Here is a 17,604-nt window from a genome sequence, read left to right as displayed (position 1 = left end):
ACTCTGAACCATTCGGGAAGGAGAGGGATGCTGCTATCAAGGCCTTGGCCTCAGAAGCTGGTGTTGAGACCATTGTCCGCATCTCACATACCCTTTACGATTTACAAAAGTAAGTTACGCATACTTATTACAATTGCAACATGTGCTTGACTCATTCAAATATCCTGTGCAGCTCCAGTGTTAGTGATAATGTGTTGGTATTGGTGAGGAATTGATGGTCTACATTACATATATATCAGGCTATTCAAATGGTGTAAACGAATTATGCTAGTGTAAATAGTGTTTCCATTATTAAGATATATCTTACATATATATATGAACATAAGGTACAGTCAAACCTGTTTAAAGTGACCTTCCAATGGATGTTCAAAATAAGGTCGCATAAGAAAGGTGGTCACTTAAGACAGGGTCAATAATGAAAATAATTACGTACCAGATGCATGGTTAATAGTAAAATGCTCCATCGGGACGCATAATTACATCGTGATTTACATTGTACATGTCAAAATTGAATGTTTTACTCGTCGATGTATCAAAGTTATACATTAGAATAATCTATGTAAAAGTGTCTAAAAGAAATAATATCAACTGGAAATATGATAAAGATGGATATAATTACGTACCAGAAGTATGATCAATCGCAAAATGCTTTAATTCACGGAAATTTTGCCAACTGAAGCGTACACTGTAGCTGTTTACAATGACAATTATCAAGAAAAAAAAAGTCAAAAATTATGAAATATCAATACACAAGTTATTTGTATTATTTAAATCATGTACGTTTGATAAATGGTAGTGCACGATATTGGTGACATCGTCTCAAAATACACATAACCTTTACTTAAAGCATTGTTCTTTTCTTTTCATATACCTACATCATATTTTATATCATTGAAAATGTTTTTTATTAGGTTACCTGAGACGAAGTCTCATAGTGACCTATTCCAATCTCATTTTGTCCGTCGTCATCCGTCGTACGTGTGCGACGATAAAACTTCATTTTCGACTTCTTTCTCCAAAACTGCAGAAGCAATTTCAATGAAATTTTGTACAAACCTTCAAAGGCATAAGACCAATCAAAATTGTGAATTATATGGTCCCCACCTCTCAGAGGGGAGAGGCCAAAAGGGGTAAAATTAACTAAAATTTCAAAAATGTTCTTCTCTACTCACAGATGTGGTAGAATCAAATACTCTTCATAGATAGAAAGCTTTAAGGTCCTTTACAAAAATTGTGAATTATGTGACCCTGGGGTCATTCGTTTCCCCATGGGGAGGGGGTTAAGTTTACCATAGTTATATAGGGAAAACATATTTTTTGAGCATTATTCGGTCATTTGTGATAGGAAATAATTCAAATGTTGTCAGAATTATCAGTATGAGATGGCCATTGAATCCTATTAACAAATTTTCCATGACTGACCTCCAGGGGCCTTATATATATGGGTGGGGTCAAATAGGCTAAAACTTAAAAAATCGCCTTCTGAAATTCTAGAAATGGTAGAATCAAATACTTTTCATAGATGGAAAGGTCTTAAGGTCCTTAAAGTGAATAGTCGGGCAAAGAAAACCAGTCTAAATGCGTTCATTGGCCTTCCAAAAGTTCTCGCATATTAATACGACGGCCAAGTTCTGTTTACGTTTCCCAGTTCTGACCATTAAAGTAAAGGAAAGTTGAAAGCATTGAAAGCGAGGCTGCGTGTAACCACGGACATAGTCAGCCGGGAGGACGTTTTAGGATTCCTATGCTTTAAATTAATTTCTTCTTACGCAGACAGATTTTGGCGAGAGATTTTATTTTTCTATTTCATAAGAAATTATACTGGATACATTCACACCATTTTTACCGACTTTAGCCATCCTTGCCCGACTGTTCACTTTAACGAAAATTGTGAATTATATGACCCTTGGGTCTTGTGTTTCCCCGTGGGGAGGGGGTTAAGTTTCGCGTTTCCTCGTAGGGAGGGGGTTAAGTTTACTATAGTTTATATAGGGAAAACACATTTTTGAGCATTTTTTGGTCATTTGTAATAGGAAATAATTCAGATGTTGTCAGGGGTCAAAAGGGGTCAAATAGGCTAAAACTTCCAAAATCGTCTTCTAAAACTTTGAAATTGGTTGAATCAAAATACTCTTTGTAGATGGAAAGGTCTAAAGGTGTTTTATAAAATTGTGAATTATATCACTCTGGGTCTCATTTTTCCCCCCTCAGTGAGGAGGGGTCAAGTTTTTTATAGTTTATTTAGGAAGAACACATTTATGAACATTTTTTGCTCAATTTTCATAGGAAATGAGTCAAACTTGGTTAGAGTTAATTATTTGCCTGAGATATAGAAGTTTCATATCCATATCAGTCCTCGCTGACTCCCTGGGTGACCAGAGGGGCGGGACAAAACAGGGTCAAAATTACTAAAACATTTCTGAGTTCACAGGATTGATGGAAACAAATTCTCTTCATAGATTAAAAAGTCAAGTTTGTAAAATCACTGACCAACATCAAATGCCAGTATATAGTGTTTATGTGTCTTTCTTTTATTCTATATCTGTAGTCAGGTGACCGTTAAGGCCCATGGGCCTCTTGTTAGCTCACTTGCCATCAATTGATTGAGTTGAGAGGCAAACAATCCCAATATACTGATTGTCTGATGTATGGTTATTACATCCTTAGCCTCCAACTAAAGTTCATTCAAAAGTTACACTAGGATGATATCATTGGTCCTTTACCAAAGGGAGACTTCTCAAATTTTCATTTACAAAAACAAATCTGTATAAATCTGATGACGGACTCCGGTTGTTTTCCCCAGAATCATAAACCTAAACTATGGAGTATCACCTCTTACGTACAAGCGGTTCCAGATGTTCATCTCTAAGATGGACCCACCTAAACAGCCAGTGGACACCATCACCGCTACTTATCTAGGAAAATGTCGCACACCGCTGAGTGAAGACCATGATGAACACTATGGAGTCCCCACGCTGGAGGAGCTGGGATTCGAAACAGAAGGTCTCAAACCTGCGGAATTTCGTGGAGGAGAGATGGAGGCACTGTCACGTCTTGAACGTCACTTAGAGAGAAAGGTACCACATACTCTGATTTTTCGTTTTGCTTTTCTGATCTTTTATGCTTAAGTTTGATTGTTGTATTGGTGAAATTCTTCAAGAAGGATTAACATATATTTTGTATGTTATGGAGGTGTAACATTTAAAATGGGAATATTCTTGAAATAAGCTTTGTTTATGACAAGAAAATAAAAATCCTTATTTTTGTGTTTTAGTTTTATAGCATAGTTAATCCTAATAAGCTTTGATCCTTTTGAAAATATATGATTTTAAGTTTGTGGACTTGTACAGTGATTGGTGTGTATCATGTGTGGACTTTGATAGGAGTTTTCACTGTAAAAGTGATACTTTGTCTTAAAAGCTTTAAGTACCTAGTGCATTGCTACAGACAGTCTTCATTCAGCTTCATGTTCACATCAATTAGATCATTACTGGGTAGTAATAGTAAATGTTTTACAAGATACACATGAAACTGGCCAATTTAACACCTTGTAACAAATGTGAAAAGGATACTTAGGTTATTAAAATGCTTGCTCCTGTCCTGCCAGTTCTTATGAAGGATACTTCGGTCATTAGAATGCATGTTCCTGTCCTGTCTTGTACTTATCATATGAAATAATTGTAGGTGCCTTCTTTTCTGAAGAATTTTGTTTAAAAATTAGAAATTGAATTCTATTAACAGGTATTTTCATGATCAAGTCATACTTATCATGTTCAAGAGATGGTTTTTGTGTCGCCTGTAATGCAAATACCAGTACGCCTGGGAAAAGGTTTCCATGCACGATAACTTATATTTATAGTCCAATTTCAACCAAATTTGGTATATTGCTTGGATGATTTCGATACTGTTCAAAATCTGTCAATATTTCCAAGAGTTACGGGACTTTAAAATCGTCAAAACAGATAAATCCATGGTCTGCTCGATAACTTTAGTATTTATTGCCCGATTTCAACCAAATTTGGTTTATTGCTTTATATCAATGAGATCTCCAATGGGTTTAATACTGGTCAAAATTCGTCAATATTTTCGAGAGTTATGGGACTTTAAAATCTTCAAAATAGATAAATCCATGGTTTCCGCTCGATGACTTTAGTATTTATTGTCTGATTTCACCGGTTTATTGCTTTATATTAATGATATCTCGGATTAGTTTGATACTTGTCAAAATATGTTAATACTTGCAAGAGTTACAGGACTTTAAAATCGTCAAAACAAAGAATTTCTTAGTTTCAGCTCAATGTCTTTTGTATTTATTATCCAATTTCAACCAAATATTATATATATCGCTTTATATCAATGAGATCTAAGATTGATTTGATACTGGTGAATATCCGTCAAAATTTGCAAGAGTTACGGGACTTGATAACTTCACCTAATTATTAACAATATTTTCAACTGTAAATTTGAACTATTTTTTGTGATGTTTTAAACTGCTGTGCAAGCGACACATCCACTTCCGTGGAATTCTTGTTATTGCTTAATTTTCATGGTCTATATTTGAAACATTTGTATTCAGTTTTGAAGTTGCATTTTAATATAAAACTAGTGATTTTTCAGGCTAAAGCTGCCTTTGGTTTTATGATAATAATGATACAGCTCCAGTTAATATTTATAACAGTGACTGTTGCTGGGATGCTGATCTCTCACTTGTTAACTTCCAAGCATGTACTGACATACTGCTGACTGGAGTGCTATGGTAACCTGTGTCTAAAGTGGAATCATGCTGTTGTCATGGATTCAACGCTTAAATTTTGTGTCCTTCACTTCATAATACAAGGAAGGTCAAAGAGATGCTATGATCTTCCTTGCATTATGACCTGCCATTGGATGAAATAATGTTCTCTTATAGTTGTTTACTCAATCTTTGATAAACTTAATAATTACTTGTTTCATAGAAATTTTGTAATTTTACTTTATCAATGAAACAAGTTTTTTTTTTTTATTTCAATAACATGATCACTATTTATGCACTGTTGTATTAAGTTTATATTGTTATTTATATTTGATAAATAAAATTGTACACCACTTTTATTGTTTTTGTTTCAGGCATAGAAGCATTGTGGTACTTTGAGCTAGATTAGGATATATTTGTGTGTTATTTATTGTAGGCCTGGGTAGCCAGCTTTGAGAAACCAAAGATGACCGCACAATCATTATTCCCCAGCCAAACTGCTCTTAGTCCCTACCTGAGGTTCGGTTGTTTGGCACCGCGTCTGTTCTATTGGAAACTAGCAGAACTGTACAGAAAGGTAACCATGCTCATATCGAATTTCACTACAAAACATTGCGAAAGAAAGTGACTTTAGTTTCAAAATTACATAATTACATACATTGAACTTTGTGTCCTGCCATGAAATGTGGAGCAAATGGAGTTACATGTCATGTTTATATACGTATGTTTATATTGAAACTTCATTCATGTAAAAGATTTTAATGAGATTCATGCTAAAATGAAATGGTTTTATCCCACAGGTGAAAAAGCAATCAGATCCCCCGCTATCTCTCCATGGTCAACTGTTATGGAGGGAATTTTTCTATACAGCTGCTACCAATAATCCCAACTTTGATCAGATGAAAGATAACCCTATCTGTGTGAAAAGTACCGTGGGATCACAACCCTGAGGCTCTAGCTAAGTGGGCAGAGGTGAGTGTAAGCTGTAATTGACCACACAAAGTACGCTTTCCATTACATTATGTATTTCTAGTTTCCTTTCTGGTAATATATCATCTTGACTTTCAACATCATTATCAAAAGTGGTTTCAGATTTGCATTTTTAGGTCATCTGACCCAAAGGGTCAGGATGACCTATTGTCATCATGCACCGTCCGTCGTCGTGCGCCGTCCGCCGTCCGCCGTCCGTAAACTTTTCATTCAAACGACTTCTTCTCAATAACCGGAAGGCCCAGGGTACTCATATTTGGCCTGTAGGTTGCTGGGATGGAGGGCTACCAAGTTTGTTCAAATAAATGACCTTGACCTTCATTCAAGGTCACAGGGGTCAAAAAGGCTAAAATCTTTAAACGACTTCTTCTCAAGAACCAGAAGGCCCAGGGTACTGATATTGGGCCTGTGACATGCTGGGATGAAGGGCTACCAAGTTTGTTCAAATAAATGACCTTGACCTTCATTCAAGGTCACAGGGGTCAAATAGGCTAAAATCCTTTAAAAAACTTCTTGTGAATAACTAAGAGGCCTGGAGACCTGATATTAGGCCTGTGGCATGCTGGGATGAAGGGCTACCAAGTTTGTTCAAATAGATGACCTTGACCTTCATTCAAGGTCACGAGGGTCAAATAGGCTAAAATCTTTAAACAACTTCTTCTCAAGAACCAGAAGGCCCAGGGTACTGATATTAGGCCTGTGACATGCTGGGATGAATGGCTACCAAGTTTGTTCAAATAAATGACCTTGACCTTCATTCAAGGTCACAGGGGTCGAATAGGCTAAAATCCTTTAAAAAACTTCTTGTGAATAACTAAGAGGCCTGGAGACCTGATATTAGGCCTGTGGCATGCTGGGATGAAGGGCTACCAAGTTTGTTCAAATAGATGACCTTGACCTTCATTCAAGGTCACGAGGGTCAAATAGGCTAAAATCTTTAAACGACTTCTTTTCAAGAACCAGAAGGCCCAGGGTACTGATATTGGGCCTGTGACATGCTGGGATGAAGGGCTACCAAGTTTGTTCAAATAAATGACCTTGACCTTCATTCAAGGTCACAGGGGTCAAATAGGCTAAAATCCTTTAAAAATCTTCTTGTGAATAACTAAGAGGCCTGGAGACCTGATATTAGGCCTGTGGCATGCTGGGATGAAGGGCTACCAAGTTTGTTCAAATAAATGACCTTGACCTTCATTCAAGGTCACGGGGGTCAAATAGGCTAAAATCTTTAAACGACTTCTTTTCAAGAACCAGAAGGCCCAGGGTACTGATATTGGGCCTGTGACATGCTGGGATGAATGGCTACCAAGTTTGTTCAAATGAATGACCTTGATCTTCATTCAAGGTACCGGGGTCAAATAGGCTAAAGTCTTTAAATGACTTCTTCTCAAGAACCAGAAGGCCCAGGGTACTGATATTGGGCATGTAGCATGCTGGGATGAAGGGCTACCAAGTTTGTTCAAATGAATTACCTTGACCTTCAATCAAGGTCACGGGTCAAATAGGCTAAAATCTTTAAACGACTATGTTGTATTGTACTAATAGTCAGATGACCGTTAAGGCCCATGGGCCTCTTGTTAGTGTATATATACTATTGTCTCCGTTACAGGGTATGACAGGTTATCCATGGATTGATGCTATCATGCGTCAGTTAAAACAGACAGGCTGGATACATCACTTAGCCAGGCATTCCGTAGCTTGTTTCCTCACTCGAGGTGACTTGTGGATCTCATGGGAGGAGGGCATGAAGGTAAATATACTAACTAGCCATGCCATGTCGATATGCCTCAAGGAAATTTCAAAATTGAAATACGTTGAAATAATGTTCTATGAAAGATTCCATGAGGCTTCAAATTCTGTGCCAAATCAGTTTAGAACTTGAACAATGATTAATTCTTACATTCACCATGGTCAACATGTCATTTTTGATTGTGTATTATTGTACCTGTACTTGATGAATGTCTGTAATATTTCTTCGTGCTACCTGTAGTTCCAGGTATTTGATGATATTGTATAATTTTACGTGTGTTACCTGTATTATTTCATCTGTGTTACCCGTATTCCCAGGTATTTGATGATATTGTATAATTTTACATGTATTACCTGTATTTTCAGGTGTTTGATGAACTAGTATAATTTCATCTGTGTTACCTGTATTCCCAGGTATTTGATGAAATAGTATTATAATTTTACGTGTGTTACCTGTATTTCCAGGTGTTTGATGATATTGTATAATTTTACCTGTGTTACCAATATTTCCAGGTGTTTGATGAACTATTACTGGATGCTGACTGGAGTGTGAATGCTGGCATGTGGATGTGGCTTTCCTGTAGTTCATTTTTCCAGCAGTTTTTCCACTGCTACTGTCCAGTGGGATTCGGGAAGAGGGCTGATCCTACTGGTGATTTTATCAGGTAACTAACCATTATCATTATATTGTATGTCTTTTGCTAAGATTGATATCTACCAGTGAATGGAACTTCTGTTTATCTGAGCATTTTTAGCCCACCATCATCAGATGGTGGGCTATTCAAATCGCCTTTCGTCCGTGGTCCGTGGTCCGTCCGTCCGTCCGTCCGTCCGTTAACAATTCTTGTTACCGCTATTTCTCAGAAAGTACTGAAGGGGTCTTTCTTAAATTTCATATGCAGGTTCCCCTAGGACCGTAGTTGTGCATATTGCATTTTGGGACCGATCAGTCAACAAGATGGCCGACAGGCGGCCATCTTGGATTTTGATAGTTAAAGTTTGTTACCGCTATTTCTCAAAACGTACTGAACGGATCTTTCTTAAATTTCATATGCAGGTTCCCCTAGGACCCTAGTTGTGCATAATGCAATTTGGGACCGATCGGTCAACAAGATGGTCGACAGGCGGCCATCTTGGATTTTGATAGTTAAAGTTTGTTACCGCTATTTTTCGGAAAGTACTAAAGGGATCTTTCTCAAATTTCATATGCAGGTTCCCCTAGAACCCTAGTTGTGCATAATGCAATTTCGGACCGATCGGTTAACAGGATGGCCGACAGGCGGCCATCTTTGATTTTGATAGTTAAAAGTTTGTTACCGCTATTTCTCAGAAAGAACTGAAGGGATCTTACTCAAATTTCATATGCAGGTTCCCCTTGGACCCTAGTTGTGCATATAGCATTTTGGGACCAATCGGTCAACAAGATGGTTGCCAGGCGACCATCTTGGATTTTGATAGTTAAAGTTTGTTACTGCTATTTCTCAAAAAGTACTAAAGGGATCTTTTTCAAATTTCATATATAGGTTCCCCTAGGGCCCTAGTTGTGCATATTGCATTTTGGGACCGATCGGTCAACAAGATGGCTACCAGGTGGCCATCTTGGATTTTGGTAGTGGAAGTTTGTTACCACTATTTCTCAGAAAGTATTGAAGGGAACTCAAGCAAATTCCATACACAGGTTCCTCTAGGGCCCTAGTTATGCATAATGCGTTTTGGGACCAATCGGTCAACAAGATGGCCGCCTGGCAGCCATCTTGGATTTTGATAGTTAAAGTTTGTTATTGCTATTTCTTAAAAAGTACTAAAGGGATCTCTCTCAAATTTTATATGTAGGTTCCCTTAGGACCTTAGTGGTGCATATTGCATTTTGTAACTGATAGGTCAACAAGGTGGCTGCACGGCCGCCAGCTTGGATTTCATTGTTGAAGTTTGTTACCACTATTTCTTAGAAAGTACAATAGCGATCTGTCTCAAATTTTATATGTAGTCGTGTTTGAAAAAGTTTGAAAAGCAGGGAAAAGATCCCTCTTTCCATTGTCAGACATAGATCATTCTTTGGTGGGCGCCAAGATCCCTCTGGGATCTCTTGTTTAAAATCTTAGATATCTGTCTTCAGGATTTGACAAATCTCTTTGAGAAACTTGTATTTATAGGTGTTGATAATCATCTGTGAAAAAGCAGATTAACCTTGGTTAATCAGGAGATGAAACTGTAGAGTATCGAGTTGGGGATTCTGGTTTTGTTATACTAAAGAAATGTTTTTATCTGTTTGGTGATTCAATAGCAGCAGGATAGGAAAATTGTAATAAACAGGCGAATAATTCCAGGATGTAGGCTTGGCATTATGCATAAAGCAAAGTCCAGTTTTATTTCAGTTGATTATGACAAAATTAGTGATGAAATCATTTTTATCAATTACATTATTTTGAAAATTATATCTTGTTTTTTGATACTTCAGATCGTACATACCTGAACTAAAGAACTATCCATCAAAGTACATCTTTGAGCCATGGAATGCGCCACAGTCAGTCCAGAAGGCAGCCAAGTGTGTCATTGGGAAGGATTATCCAGTGCCCATCATCCGTCATAGTGATGTCAGCAAGGTTAACATGGAGAGAATGAAGCAAGTCTACCAACTCTTAGCTCAGCGAGCATCTGCAGGTATGAAGCTTTAGGAGATATCAGTTAATATTTCAATAGCGACAAATATCAAGTGACTGTGCATTAAAAGGATGAAAAAATTCCACTTGTTACAAAGTCATTATCAAAATTTAATTCATTTAAACCAAAGATACGTGTAATGAAAATACTATTGGTTAATAAAGAGAGTAAATAATTAAGTTATATTAGAGTAAATATTGTACATGTACTTAAATATGTTATAATGTATATTCTGGTGTTTTTTAGTGTCTTCTATACCAAAGCACACAGAGGACCTGACAAACAAGACCACTATGGCACTTACAGGTAAATATATAAATGAAACTTCCAGATAAATATAACAATGACACTTACAGGTAAATATAATAATGACACTTATAGGTAAATATAACAATGGCACTTACAGGTAAATATAATAATGATACTTGCAGGTAAATATAATAATGATACTTACAGGTAAATATAACAATGACACTTACAGGTAAATATAATAATGATACTTACAGGTAAATATAACAATGGCACTTACAGGTAAATATAATAATGATACTTGCAGGTAAATATAATAATGATACTTACAGGTAAATATAACAATGACACTTACAGGTAAATATAATAAAGATACTTACAGGTAAATATAACAATGGCACTTACAGGTAAATATAATAATGATACTTGCAGGTAAATATAATAATGATACTTACAGGTAAATATAACAATGGCACTTACAGGTAAATATAATAATGATACTTGCAGGTAAATATAATAATGATACTTACAGGTAAATATAACAATGACACTTACAGGTAAATATAATAATGATACTTACAGGTAAATATAACAATGGCACTTACAGGTAAATATAATAATGATACTTGCAGGTAAATATAATAATGATACTTACAGGTAAATATAACAATGACACTTACAGGTAAATATAATAAAGATACTTACAGGTAAATATAACAATGGCACTTACAGGTAAATATAATAATGATACTTGCAGGTAAATATAATAATGATACTTACAGGTAAATATAACAATGACACTTACAGGTAAATATAATAATGATACTTACAGGTAAATATAACAATGACACTTACAGGTAAATATAATAATGACACTTACAGGTAAATATAACAATGGCACTTACAGGTACATATAATAATGATACTTGCAGGTAAATATAATAATGATACTTACAGGTAAATATAACAATGACACTTACAGGTAAATATAATAATGATACTTACAGGTAAATATAACAATGACACTTACAGGTAAATATAATAATGATAACTTGCAGGTAAATATAATAATGGTACTTACAGGTAAATATAACAATGACACTTACAGGCAAATATAACAATGACACTTACAGGTAAATATAACTATGGCACTTACAGGTAAATGTAATAATGACACTTGCAGGTAAATATAACAATGACACTTACAGGTAAAAATAACAATGACACTTACAGGTTAATGAAATAATGACACTTACAGGTAAATATAACAATGACACTTACAGATAAATATAATAATGACACTTACAGGTAAATATAACAATGACACTTACAGGTAAATTTAATAATGACACTTACAGGTAAATATGATAATGACACTTGCAGGTAAATATTACAATGACACTTACAGGTAAAAATAACAATGACACTTACAGGTTAATGAAATAATGACACTTACAGGTAAATATAACAATGACACTTACAGATAAATATAATAATTACACTTACAGGTAAATATAATAATGATACTTACAGGTAAATGCAATAATGACACAGATAAATATAACAGTGACACTTGCAGGTTAATGAAATAATGACACTTACAGGTAAATATAACAATGGCACTTGAAGCTAAATATTATATTAAATGATAAATATTATATTAAATGATATTTACAGATAAATATAATAATTACACTTACAGGTCAATATAATAATGATACTTACAGATAAATGCAATAATGACACTTACAGGTAAATATAATAATGGCACTTACAGGTAAATATTATAATTATACTTACAGGTAAATATAAGAGTGGAGTGTCATTATCAAAATCATTCTGTACTTAATATTTTACTGTCATCAATCTGAAAACAGATAAGGTTTATAATGCACATTAAGGAGTATTACAACCTTTGATTGGTGAGATACAGAATTACTGTAAGAACACTGTCACAGGGTAGTTTTCTAGATGCTGGCTCTCTTTCTTGCAGCTGTCATGAAATTGAGGGACATATATATAAAAATAATCATGTTTATCTTGTCCCGCTTTGAGATGTGGAGATGAGGGCATTTTTATTAGGTCACCTGAGACGAAGTCTCAAGTGACCTATTCTAATCGCCTTTTGTCCGTCGTCGTCGTCGTCGTCGTCCGTCGTCCGTCGTGCGTCGTGCGTCGTCCGTCGTATGTCCGTAAACAATTTACATTTTCGACTTCTTCTCCAAAACCGCTGAAGCAATTTCAATGAAATTTTGCACAAACCTTCTAAGGCATAAGGCCAATCAAAATTGTGAATTATATGGTCCCCACCCCCCAGGGAGCTATGGGAGGGGCCAAAAGGGGTAAAATTGACTAAAATTTCAAAAATCTTCTTCTCCACTCACAGATGTGATGGAATTAAATACTCTTCATAGATAGAAAGGTCCTAAGGTCCTTTACAAAAATTGTGAATTATATGACCCTGGGGTCTCAGGTTTCCCCCTGGGGAGGGGGTTAAGTTTACTATAGTTTATATAGGGAAAACACATTTTTGAGTATTATTTGATCATTTGTTATAGGAAATGAGTCAAATATTGTCAGAATTATCAGTATGAGATGGCCATTGAATCCTATTAACCAATTTTCCATGACTGATCCCCAGGGGCCTTAGGGGCGGGGTCAAAAGGGGTCAAATAGGCTATAATTTCAAAAATCTTCTTCTGAAATTCTGGAACTGATAGAATCACATACTCTTCATAGATGGAAAGGTCTTAAGGTGTTTTATGAAAATTGTGAATTATATGACCCTGGGGTCTCACGTTTCCCCCTGGGGAGGGGGTCAAGTTTACTATAGCTTATATAGAGAAAACACATTTATGAGCATTTTTTGCTCAATTTTCATAGGAAATGAGTCAAACTTGTTTAGAATTATTAGCCTGAGATAACATTTTAATATTATATCTATGTTGGTCCTGGTCAACCCCCTCGGGGCAGAAGTGTGGGGCCAAAAGGGGCAAATAGGCTAAAACTTTAAAGATCTTCTTCTTAAATACTGGAAATGGTAGAATCAAATACTCTTCATAGATGGACAGGTCTTAAGGTGTTTTATGAAAATTGTGAATTACATCACCCTTGGGTCTCAGGTTTCCCCCTGGGGAGGGGGTTAAGTTTACTGTAGTTTATGTAGGGAAAACACATTTTTGAGCATTACTTAGTCATTATAATAGGAAATTTATAGTCAATTGTTGTCAGAATTATCCCTATGTGATGGCCATTGAATCTTATTACCAAATTTTCCATGACTGATCCCCAGGGGCCTTAGGGGCGGGGCCAAAACGGGTCAAATAGGCTAAAACTTCAAAAATCTTCTTCTGAAATTCTGGAACTGGTAGAATCAAATACTCTGCATAGATGGAAAGGTCTTAAAGTCCTTTACAAAAATTGTGAATAATATTACCCTGGGGTCTCATCTTTCCCTTCTGGGGAGGGGGTCAAGTTTACTATAGTTTATATAGGAAAAACACATTTAGGAACATTATTTGCTTAGTTTTCATAGGAAATTAGTCAATCTGGGTTAGAATTATTAGCCTGAGATAGCATATTAACATCATATCCAAATTGGTCCTGGCTGACCCCCAGGGGCCAGAGGGGTGGGGCCAAAAGGGGTCAAAATGGATAACATTTCAAAAATCTTACTTCTGAATTCACAGATTTGATGTAACCAAATAATCTTTATAGATTAAAAAGTCAAATTTATAAAATCACTCACTGACTTCAAGGGCCTGATGGGCAAATATATAGTGTTTATATGCATGTCTTTGTTTCATTCTGTATCTGATATCAGGTGACCGCTAAGGCCCATGGGCCTCTTGTTTTGCTTCTAGTTTTCTTTAAACTAATAGTCATTTTCACCTATTATTATAAGAATTATACCAGTAAAAACATGGTTTTATCTTCGTCAGGAATGTCTGTACTGCTGTTGCTATTATGTTCTTGCTTTTGTCTGATAGGTGCCCACTCTGGAAATCACCCGACCCGAGTCCTGGTCTGTTGTAACGCTGCAGATCAGAATGACAATAATGACCAGGGAATTGGCACGACCTTTGCAGTGTACTCCAGTGCATCATAGTTCCTGGCATCATACTCCAGTGCATGCGAGTCCCAGGCATCTTACTCCAGTGTATTTGAGTCCCAGACATTGTTGTCACTGGTGTTACACCTTGTGGTTCACGTCAGTATAAAAATCTGTAAACTTTTTGAGCTGGTTTAATCAATGCAAATTACAGACAAGATTTCATAATACGTTCAGTAATTTGTGAGAATACAAAGTATTTTTTCACAAAAACGTACGATATAAAAAGGGGAGGTAACTGTGTGTATGACGGACAGATGGAAATGCTGCAAATGCACTTCTTTTCAAAAGGGCCGTAACTCTGGACTAGGCACCAAAAGATGCAGCTACAAATTAAGACAATTTTAAAATGGTGGTTAGCATAAAACTACAGGATAATGTCATTCATCTGAATGTGTTTTTGTCACTTGAAAGTGATTCCGTATATTCAGCATCAGTGGTGTTGATGGTGGTAACTAGCACTAACTGTAAAATGCTGTTTACATGTACAGCTGTTGGTGGTTTATTAAACCAATCAATGTTAACACAACCTGCCATTTATCTGATGATACAGAGAAGTAAATACAACATGGATTGTTTTCAAAAATATGTGATAAAAGGTTTCTTTTGATACATTCTAGTTTCAATCACGTAGTGGAAAGCATCCTCATTTCAAATTCATTACCTTATAATGTATGTTCATTATTTAGTTGCTCCTACTATAGCTAGTGCATTTGTGTTCAGAAATGTATGATGCCTATTTATGTTCTAGCATCCTACACACCATACAAAATTAGTGTTTTAATAGCAACTTATTTCATAATTTCTTTCAAAATTTGGCTGTGTCCTTTGGTAACTCAAACATTTAGGGTTACAATTAATATTTCTCTGGCTGACATTACTTACAAGTAACCTTTTAAGTTAGATTGTTCATGAGAAAGGTTCACATATGTATAGATTACACTTGAGAGTTATGGCACCTAGAACATTCACACACGTCATTTGCTTGCATACAGATAAGGCTATGTAATTACACATTGTTTACCATGAAATAATTCATATTCACTGTTTAAAATTGATAACATTAAAAATTTGACTGGTAAAAATAAATTATGTAAAGAAATTTGTAATTATCAAGTTTATATACTAAGTATATTATAATTGCTGATATTTTATATGTTTAAATTATTCTGTAGTTTGTGAATTGTTATGATTATGATGTATTCATCATGTGTAAATAATGTGTTCATACAAGACAGAATTGCCATATTATATTTGTTTTATGAAATATGTTGTCTTTTTAGTGTTGTGTCCGTCCGTTTGTCCTGCCATACATTATCTTTTGCAGGCTCTATTGTCTAGAGAACCAAATAACTTGTATATGGGTTAGATAATTATACCAGCTGGTAGGTCCTCGGTAAGTAGTGTTAGGAGGTTAGGGTTGGAACACTGGGCGCGATTTCATCAACATTCATTAACTTAAAATTCTTCATATGAAAACATAAGAGGTTAAGATGTTAAAACATATTAAAAAGTTAATAAACTTTCTTTAACAACTCTTATGCTTTTAATGTCAGTTAATGAATTCTTATTGTTATGAAATGTTGACGAAACATTGGCGAGGTTGGACCATTACATTTTCTCCTCTCCTGTTGCAAAATTGGTGAGTTTGCCCACCAATGCTTCCCGAGTTAGCAATTCTAAAACATTGTCCAAACAAAAGAGCCATATTTCCTAATTGTTAACGTTGTAAGTTATTAGGTTACCTGAGAAGAAGTTTCAGGTGACCTATTCTAATCGCCTTTTGTCCGTCGTCATCCGTCGTATGGCGATAAACAATTTACTTTATTGACTTCTTCTCCGAAACTACTATACCAAATTTGTTGAAATTTTGCAGAAACCTTCCATAGCCAAAGGTCAACCAAAATTGTGAATTATATGGTTCCAGTCCCCAGGGGCCTGAGGGGTGGGTCCAAAAGGGGTCAAATAGGCTAAAACTTCAAAAATCTTCTTCTGAAATTCCAGAAATGGTAGAATCAAATACTCTTCATAGATTAAAAGGTCTTATAGGTCCTTTTACAAAAATTGTGCATTATATGACCCTGGGGTCTCATGTTTTCCCTCACTGACTGATTTCAAGGGCCTGATGGGCCAATAAATAGTGTTTATATGTCTTTGTTTCATTCTCTATCCGAACTCTGGTGACCGCTAAGGCCCATGGGCCTCTTGTTAATTTCGAGATATTTATAAATGATTTATTCAAGTCATATTTCATATAAAGTTATTCATGATATTGTCTGCACATACACATAATTTTTTACACAATACTTATTACCAACTATGATCAATGATATGCCCTACCCTGTATGAAGGAGTTGTATATTATACTAATTGTTATTTCTGTGTTGTAATAAACTTCTGAGATTGCTGGCTGTAACCTAACTCCTGTTACTGAGTTATGTTGAGAGCTGTTATTTTTTTATAAACAACAGTTTACATGTATTTTGAACTAGGTACTTTGTACTATTTTGAATCAAACGACTGGTACCACTTTACCTGTTGATTAAGAAAATAAAGAATGTTGCTCTAACCAATGTTGTTATTGATGTTGTGAAACAACATTCCTAGGTACGCTCGGCGAGCCGGAGCACATCGAAACATAAAACCACTCTCTGATGAAAAGTAAATTTTGTTTTGTTCATGGCACATATTACTTGATGGTATGAATAAATCAAACCTCAATATTAAAAGATATAAACAATGAATTGGTACATACATATGCACCATGGACGGTGTGTTTTAAGTGTTCAGTTGGGACTCTATGATTTTTGTATTACTCCACCATATGTGTATTCCCAAAAATCACAAACAATGCTTTCTTCAATGTCTACCTCCTTAAAGTCATATAGTAATTAGACCTAATGGGATTTACAACGCATTAGAATTTGAAAAGTATTATATATGTACAGTACCTCTACTGTACTTCTAGCTGTAAATAAATTATATACGACTTTAAATGTGTAATTAAGAAAGTAGCACAGAACACATACTCGACTGATGAATTACATGTACATGTACCTTGAAGATATTATAAATATTGATATGAACTTTCATAATTTTCAAACATCCCATA

At 35.4% G+C, this 17,604-nt stretch overlaps 1 protein-coding gene across 1 annotated transcript; it reads left to right on the top strand.

The window, feature by feature from the left end:
• Positions 1–3: 3 nt before the first annotated feature.
• On the top strand, positions 4–17,061 carry LOC138313825 (cryptochrome-1-like; the record flags this gene model as incomplete). The annotated part of the gene is given in 10 exon segments (XM_069254098.1): positions 4–109; positions 2,804–3,077; positions 5,169–5,309; positions 5,533–5,655; positions 5,657–5,704; positions 7,332–7,472; positions 7,985–8,136; positions 9,930–10,132; positions 10,379–10,438; positions 14,371–17,061. Coding segments are annotated over 10 exon segments (1,367 nt in total), but the record flags the coding sequence as incomplete, so codon positions are not given.
• Between the last annotated feature and the right edge of the window lie 543 nt (positions 17,062–17,604).

Source organism: Argopecten irradians, unplaced genomic scaffold (genome assembly GCF_041381155.1).
Source record: "Argopecten irradians isolate NY unplaced genomic scaffold, Ai_NY scaffold_0958, whole genome shotgun sequence".
In the NCBI taxonomy this organism is placed as follows: Eukaryota; Metazoa; Mollusca; class Bivalvia; order Pectinida; family Pectinidae; genus Argopecten; species Argopecten irradians.
Note: the sequence above shows the minus strand (reverse complement) of the source record. Positions and strands in the feature narration are given on the sequence as shown.